Source organism: Trachurus trachurus, assembly GCF_905171665.1.
Source record: "Trachurus trachurus genome assembly, chromosome: 17".
In the NCBI taxonomy this organism is placed as follows: domain Eukaryota; kingdom Metazoa; phylum Chordata; class Actinopteri; order Carangiformes; family Carangidae; genus Trachurus; species Trachurus trachurus.
In genome coordinates, this window is record NC_139900.1 from 1,831,223 (window position 1) to 1,839,606 (window position 8,384).

The 8,384-nt window shown below is 48.1% G+C and overlaps 1 protein-coding gene across 1 annotated transcript; it reads right to left on the reverse strand.

Moving 5' to 3' along the window:
* Positions 1-320: 320 nt before the first annotated feature.
* tmub1 (transmembrane and ubiquitin-like domain containing 1) lies at positions 321-6,886 on the reverse strand. Its single transcript, XM_083991650.1, has 3 exons — positions 6,789-6,886; positions 2,606-3,209; positions 321-1,874 (listed from the first exon to the last, which is right to left on the reverse strand). Exons 2-3 carry the CDS (start codon positions 3,157-3,159, stop codon positions 1,529-1,531), a joined length of 900 nt encoding a protein of 299 aa, XP_083847776.1. The 5' UTR covers positions 3,160-3,209; positions 6,789-6,886; the 3' UTR covers positions 321-1,528.
* Positions 6,887-8,384: the final 1,498 nt, after the last annotated feature.

Here is an 8,384-nt window from a genome sequence, read left to right on the forward strand (position 1 = left end):
CTGACAATAATCGTACCAAGAAAATTTATAATCGCAACATCCCTAGTTTGATGGTTTAATTTAATGTTTTTATGGATGATATATTATTTCATGTCTATTGGAGGTTTTCTGAACATTAATGAAGTTAATCTTCACCTTAATCCTGCTCCAGACCATGATTGGCCGGCAGCATCAGTCACCATGGTTACAACAAGGCTGCTGGCATTCATGCTAAAACCACTTTGATGGGACGTAGGTCTGGGTTTAGCCGTTTCCATGGTTACCGAGGTGGAGCCCACAGCTCTCACCAGCGTCAGTGAGACACAAAGAACAACGACACGTTAAATAAACAATTTAATAGAATTTCTCTTTTGTCAAAAGATCTAATTTACACTGACGACTTCCTGTTCTCACACTCACACTCGCACACACTCACACACACTCACACACTCTCACGCACACACTCACACACACTCTCTCTCTCAGGTGACAGACAGGCAGGTGAGGTGTTACAGTCTGGCAGTCGACAGAGACCAGAAAGTAAAAGAGGCACGATAAAGAAGATGAAGATGTTCAAACTACAGAAAGAAACCAGATCTAAAAAAAAAAAAAAAAAAAAATCAAAGTCATTGAGTCCTCGTTCACACTCTACGTCTCCATGGCAACAGAAATAAAAACAAACATCAAGTCTCTCGGCGGCCGGCCGGCTCCGATACCACAGACAGACAGAGAGCCCCGCCCCCCCCAGCTGCTGACGTCACCGCGGCAGCCAATCAGAGAGCAGCTAGCTAGCTAGCGGCGGTAGACCCCGAACATAGATATATATACTGACTAGATGGCGCCTTCTGCTCCTCAGCGTACGTCAACACGGCGGCCATCTTGGTACAGAGTTACTGACCATAGACATAATATAGTCTGACCAGCAGTCAGACCAGTCAGACCCTGTAGAACATGTTTCACTGTATTTATGCATGTGGGTGTGTGTCTGAGTATCTAAGTGTATGTTTAATACATAAAAAAGAAATAATAAAAAAAATTCCCAAAATGTTTGTTGTTGTTGTATCATAAATATCTGTCTGACATTTATAATAAACCAAACGGCTTGAAAATCGGTTGAATATTCGGTGAGTTATGGTGATTTTAATGGTTGATAGACCTCTAGTGCAGGAAGAAGACACGGCTTCCCCCTGACCAAGATGGCCGCCGCGTTGACGTATTCCACTCAATAGAGCTGCCTGGGAACGCTGCATCTAGTCAGTATATATATCTATGGACCCCGAAGGCCACCAGGCTGAGGAAGATGGTGACTCAGCCAATCAGAGAGCAGCTAGCTAGCGGCGGTAGACCCCGAAGGCAGCCAATCAGAGAGCAGCTAGCTAGCTAGCGGCGGTAGACCCCGAAGGCAGCCAATCAGAGAGCAGCTAGCTAGCTAGCGGCGGTAGACCCCGAAGGCAGCCAATTGGAGAGCAGCTAGCTAGCGGCGGTAGAGCAGCTAGCTAGCGGCGGTAGACCCAGAAGGCAGCCAATCAGAGAGCAGCTAGCTAGCTAGCTAGCGGCGGTAGACCCCGAAGGCCACCAGGCTGAGGAAGATGGTGACTCCGACCAGCGAGGCGGTGGCCGGCGCCGTGAAGAACTGGCGGTACTGGATCTGACAGTACCAGAGCACGGACAGCATGAGCACCAGCAGCGGCACCATGAGGCTGCCCACGTTGAGCGCCACGGCGACCTGGTCGGCCGGCCGCGGCCCGGCCCCCCGGCCCCCCTGCTGGGAGATGTGGCAGTGCAGAACACAGTTATGGGCCAGGTTCAAGGACGCCAGCGTCTGGGCGTCGTCCTGCAGCAGCTGGCCCTGGTAGATGAGCCGCACCTGCTGCTCCTGGCCCGCAAAGTAGGTCCTGAGGGGTCAGAGGTCAGAGGTCAGCATAAGTGGTCACATATCACTACTGATTATGAAATTAAAATCATTTTAACTTCTCTCTTTAAGGGGCTGTGTCCACCAAACGCGTTTTTAGCTGCTTTCCCAGCGCTTAGCGCTCTCTCTCTCCCTCGTCAGAATGCCGCTGTTGCTAGGTTACAAAACAAGTCCGCGTGGTAACGTATGTCCGCTGTGGTAACGTAAGTCCCGCCCCTTCTTGATTCTGATTGGTCCGTGCGGGGAAAAGTGACATTGACGAGCGCGGCGCTGTTCTAAAAGTTGAACAGATTTCAACTCGAAGCGCTCTGAGCGCCGCGACAAAAAGAAGCAAGCGCCGAGGGCGTTTTACCGCCGAGGGCGCTGAGCGCTGTGAGCGCCGACTCAATAGGGTTTGAATGGAAAGTAGACGCCCAGAGGCTGAAAACACGTCTGGTGGACACAGCCCCTAAAGGGACATTGTGTAGGAATTCCTCCCATCTAGCGTTGCGGTTGTATATCGCAAGCAACTCAATGGTATTTTTCATGCTGCATTCACCTGAAATTGGGCAGACAGCAGACTAGTGTTGTCACGATACCAACATTTTGGTACCGGTACCGTATTACAGTAGTATTACTGCAGTATTTGGTACCGTTTGATGTATCTGATGCTGTCCTGTGGTTTATACCAGTAGTACTACAGTATTACAGTAGTATTACTGCAGTATTTCGTACCGTTTGATGTATCCGATGGTGTCCTGTGGTTGGACCTGAGCCGTTCTCTCTGTGTCGTTGAGGAACTTCAGTCTGACCACCATGTTCCTCTGGGACGATGAAGCTTCTTCTCCTCCTCCTCCTCCTCTGCTCCTCAGCCCATCTGTTCCTCCTCCTCCAGGCTCCTCCCCCTCCCCCCGCTGCCCCCCCTCCCCCCGCTGCCCCCCCTCGCCCTGCCCCTCCCCCTCCTCCTCCTCCTTCTCCTCAGGGGAGGAGGCGAGGGGGGGTTCTGTGATGGAGTCATCGCTGACGGAGCTGGGGGGTGAGGAGGAGGAGGAGGTGTTGGAGGAGGCGAGGGGCGTGTCCTCCTGGTGGGCGGGGCCTGTCCTGTCGGAGTGGGCGGGGCCTGTTCTGGCGTTGTGGGCGGGGCCTGTGGCGGCGGCGGGGGAGGTGAACAGGTGCTCCGAGGGCTCCGAGGTGCGCGTGGAGACCCAGGCGAGCAGCAGCACGGCGAGCAGCAGCAGCGAGCCGAACAGCAGCGTCACCTCGTCGCCCACGCCTTCGATCAGAGCCATCGCCCCGGCAACAACGCCCGCTGTGATGTCAACACAGGTCACACACACACCTGCACAAAAAAAAGGGGGCGGGGCTTAGCGTCAACAACACCTGACACGGTTACTCACATCCTGTTAGACATTAACCAATAAGAACCAATCAGCTCATTTCAAACAAAAGTTGTACCTCACACCTGTACCTCCTTTACCCCACACCTGTACCTCCTTTACCTCACACCTGTACCTCCTTTACCCCACACCTGTACCTCCTTTATCCCACACCTGTACCTCCTTTACCCCACACCTGTACCTCCTTTACCTCACACCTGTACCTCCTTTACCCCACACCTGTACCTCCTTTACCCCACACCTGTACCTCCTTTACCTCACACCTGTACCTCCTTTATCCCACACCTGTACCTCCTTTACCCCACACCTGTACCTCCTTTACCCCACACCTGTACCTCCTTTACCTCACACCTGTACCTCCTTTACCCCACACCTGTACCTCCTTTACCCCACACCTGTACCTCCTTTATCTCCTTTATCTCACACCTTTATCTCCTTTACCCCACACCTGTACCTCTTTTACCTCACACCTGTACCTCCTTTATCTCCTTTACCCCACACCTGTACCTCCTTTACCTCACACCTTTACCTCCTTTACCCCACACCTGTACCTCCTTTACCTCACACATTTACCTCCTTTACCCCACACCTGTACCTCCTTTACCTCACACCTGTACCTCCTTTACCTCACACCTGTACCTCCTTTATCTCCTTTACCCCACACCTTTACCTCCTTTACCTCACACCTGTACCTCCTTTACCTCACACCTTTACCTCCTTTACCTCACACCTGTACCTCCTTTATCTCCTTTACCTCCTTTACCTCACACCTTTACCTCCTTTACCCCACACCTGTACCTCCTTTACCTCACACCTGTACCTCCTTTATCTCCTTTACCCCACACCTGTACCTCCTTTACCTCACACCTTTACCTCCTTTATCTCCTTTACCCCACACCTGTACCTCCTTTACCTCTACCTCACACCTTTACCTCCTTTATCCCCTTTACCCCACACCTGTACCTCCTTTACCTCACACCTGTACCTCCTTTATCCCACACCTGTACCTCCTTTACCTCACACCTTTACCTCCTTTATCTCCTTTACCCCACACCTGTACCTCCTTTACCTCACACCTTTACCTCCTTTACCCCACACCTGTACCTCCTTTACCTCACACCTGTACCTCCTTTATCTCCTTTACCCCACACCTTTACCTCCTTTACCCTACACCTTTACCCCCTTTACCCCACACCTGTACCTCCTTTATCTCCTTTACCCCACACCTGTACCTCCTTTACCTCACACCTGCACCTCCTTTACATCCTTTACCCCACACCTGTACCTCCTTTATCTCCTTTACCCCACACCTTTACCTCCTTTACCTCACACCTGTACCTCCTTTACCCCACACCTGCACCTCCTTTACATCCTTTACCCCACACCTGTACCTCCTTTATCTCCTTTACCCCACACCTTTACCTCCTTTACCTCACACCTGTACCTCCTTTACCCCACACCTGTACCTCCTTTATCTCCTTTACCCCACACCTGTACCTCCTTTACCCCACACCTGTACCTCCTTTACCTCCTTTACCCCACACCTGTACCTCCTTTATCTCACACCTTTACCTCTTTTACCCCACACCTGTACCTCCTTTATCTCCTTTACCCCACACCTGTACCTCCTTTATCTCCTTTACCTCACACCTTTACCTCCTTTATCTCCTTTACCTCACACCTTTACCTCCTTTACCTCCTTTACCAGGATGACCTGGTTCTGGTTCTAGTAGCTGGTTAACTATCTGGTAGCTGGTTAACTATCTGGTAGCTGGTTAACTATCAATGACCTGGTTCTGGTTCTGGTAGCTGGCTAACTATCTGGTAGCTGGTTAACTATCTGGTAGCTGGTTAACTATCTGGTAGCTGGTTAACTATCTAGTAGCTGGTTAACTATCTAGTAGCTGGTTAACTATCTGGTAGCTGGTTAACTATCTGGTAGCTAGTTAACTATCTGGTAGCTGGTTAACTATCAATGACCTGGTTCTGGTAGCTGGTTAACTATCTAGTAGCTGGCTAACTATCTGGTAGCTGGTTAACTATCAATGACCTGGTTCTGGTTAACTATCAATGACCTGGTTCTGGTTCTGGTAGCTGGTTAACTATCTGGTAGCTGGTTAACTATCAATGACCTGGTTCTGGTTAACTATCAATGACCTGGTTCTGGTTAACTATCAATGACCTGGTTCTGGTTCTGGTAGCTGGTTAACTATCTGGTAGCTGGTTAACTATCAATGACCTGGTTCTGGTAGCTGGTTAACTATCAATGACCTGGTTCTGGTTAACTATCAATGACCTGGTTCTGGTAGCTGGTTAACTATCTGGTAGCTGGTTAACTATCAATGACCTGGTTCTGGTTCTGGTAGCTGGTTAACTATCTGGTAGCTGGTTAACTATCTGGTAGCTGGTTAACTATCAATGACCTGGTTCTGGTTCTGGTAGCTGGTTAACTATCTGGTAGCTGGTTAACTATCAATGACCTGGTTCTGGTTAACTATCAATGACCTGGTTCTGGTTAACTATCAATGACCTGGTTCTGGTTCTGGTAGCTGGTTAACTATCTGGTAGCTGGTTAACTATCAATGACCTGGTTCTGGTAGCTGGTTAACTATCAATGACCTGGTTCTGGTAGCTGGTTAACTATCTGGTAGCTGGTTAACTATCTGGTAGCTGGTTAACTATCAATGACCTGGTTCTGGTAGCTGGTTAACTATCTGGTAGCTGGTTAACTATCTGGTAGCTGGTTAACTATCAATGACCTGGTTCTGGTAGCTGGTTAACTATCTAGTAGCTGGTTAACTATCTGGTAGCTGGTTAACTATTTGGTAGCTGGTTAACTATCAATGACCTGGTTCTGGTAGCTGGTTAACTATTTGGTAGCTGGTTAACTATCAATGACCTGGTTCTGGTAGCTGGTTGACTATTTGGTAGCTGGTTAACTATCAATGACCTGGTTCTGGTTCTGGTAGCTGGTTAACTATTTGGTAGCTGTTTAACCATCGATGACCTGGTTCTTGTAGCTGGTTAACTATCAATGACCTGGTTCTGGTAGCTGGTTAACTATTTGGTAGCTGGTTAACTATCTGGTAGCTGGTTAACTATCAATGACCTGGTTCTGGTTCTGGTTAACTAGCTGGTTAACTATCGATGACCAGTCGTTATTGATGAATCACAGATGTCAGACCTCACACTCAGCTCACCTGACACACACGGTTAGTACCGGTTTATCCCTGGTTTATCCCGTTTTAAACCCGGGTTATCCCAGGTTTATCCCGGGTTATCTCCGGCTGTGTGGTGCTGATCAGCCGGGTATCGATCCCAGCTTCACTCCAACAGCCTGGAGAGTCTGTGGGGATCGATGCTAACCTCTGAGCTAACGGCTAACGGCGCTAGCCTCGGCTAGCAGCGGAGCTAAGCTACATGCTACATGCTGCTACCGGAGACCGGTCGGAACCGGTCTGAGCCGGGTCACGGAGAGTCCGAGTTCACGCGGATTAAAGATCAATAAAGTTTAAACTCACAGTTCAGCTGGTGGACGTCACATCCCCGCGCTAGCCCGAAGCTAATCAGGCTAATCTGCTCCGCTGCTGCACTTCCTGTTCCCTCTTCTTCTGCGGCGTCGCCGAGCAGACGCACCGTGACGTCATGCTGCCCCCTGCTGGCGCTGTTGAAGCAGTGGAGGTTGATAACATTGCACAAATCTCTTACCATCTAAAGTAAAATTCATACAGCACAAATACAAGTGACCAAAAGTGCAATGGGTGAAAATGAATTGAATATAAGAACATTCTGCAGTCTGATGCTTCAATAAATTGCAGATAACAATGTTCAAATGAGGTGTATAAATTATCTGGAAGGTGCCTGCTCATGCAATTGTATTCTTGTTTTCTTCCCTCCCTATAATAGTCTTGTAAACCAGTCAACAAACAATGCAATAGAAGTAGGTCGGTTTAAGTCAGTACCTGATGATGAAAGACTATGCACATTATGTAATTTAAATGTAACTGAGGATGAACTGCATTTTGTGTTTCATTGTCCGTTATATCACGAAGCCAGAACAGGAAGTTTTTGTTTCAGAAAATGCAAAATGTGAAGCCTGAGTTGTTTTGGGCTGATGATGATGATGATGATGATGATGATGATGATGAGGTAAAGTTGGAATGGTTCTTCAGAAAAGAAGTCTTTACTAGAGCTACTTTCATAAAAAGTGCCTGGTCAAAAAGAAAAAGTGAATTATTGATGTGAACTCCATGTGGTTTCTGTTTCTGTTTGGTTTTGTCTGAGCTCTGATGATTTAGTTTGGTGTCTAAATATGATGATAATGTGTCTTGTAACTAAGCCCTGATAGGCTGCATGGGCGCCTTAGACACGTAAATAAATATAAATTCATTCATTCATTCAAATTCATGTAATCCTTCCTGCTTTTCTGCCGGGTCTGAGATGGACCAGCAGCGGCTCCAGCAGCAGCATCAGAGGACGTCATGACAACAGGAACGTGATGTCATCGATCACCTGACATGATGTCACTCTTATTGTGACATCACAGAGGAGCTGATTGATAATCAATAAAACAAGTCATCTATTTATAAACAGGAAACATCCCAGGCCTTTTCAAATTAAGGGCTTTTTGATGAATGGTCTTGGATTTTCAAAGTAAAAGACGGATGAGGGTCTCTGACTTTGCTCTGGGTGATTCACTTCATCCATAAACACAAACACAAACACACACACACTCTCTCTCTCTCTCTCTCTCTCTCTCTTTAATGTGTTCAACATCCGGGGCAGCAGGTGGCGACACACACACGCACGCGTGCACGTCGATGGAGGGAGGACGGTCTTTAATGAACCTTATTAATACACAGATCCACTGTGGAGTAGCACACACACACACACACACACACACACACACACACTGAGGGCCTTTATTTATTCATTCATTCTGTTTATTTTGGGACAAAGTTGATGAAGATGTAACAGTCTGTATTTAATAGAAAATATATTTCATTTATAGAAGAACACTTTGTCTCACACACACACACACACACACACACACACACACACACACACACACACACACACACACACACACACACACACACACACACACACACACACCT

What these genes read in the sequence shown, in the direction of transcription:
- tmub1 (XM_083991650.1), bottom strand. Translation starts at nt 3,159, where the DNA reads ATGGCTCTGATCGAAGGCGTGGGCGACGAGGTGACGCTGCTGTTCGGC. An exon ending in ACCATCGGATACATCAAACG is followed by an intron (nt 1,875 to 2,605) that starts GTACGAAATACT and finishes CTGACCCCTCAG; the next exon opens with GACCTACTTTGCGGGCCAGG.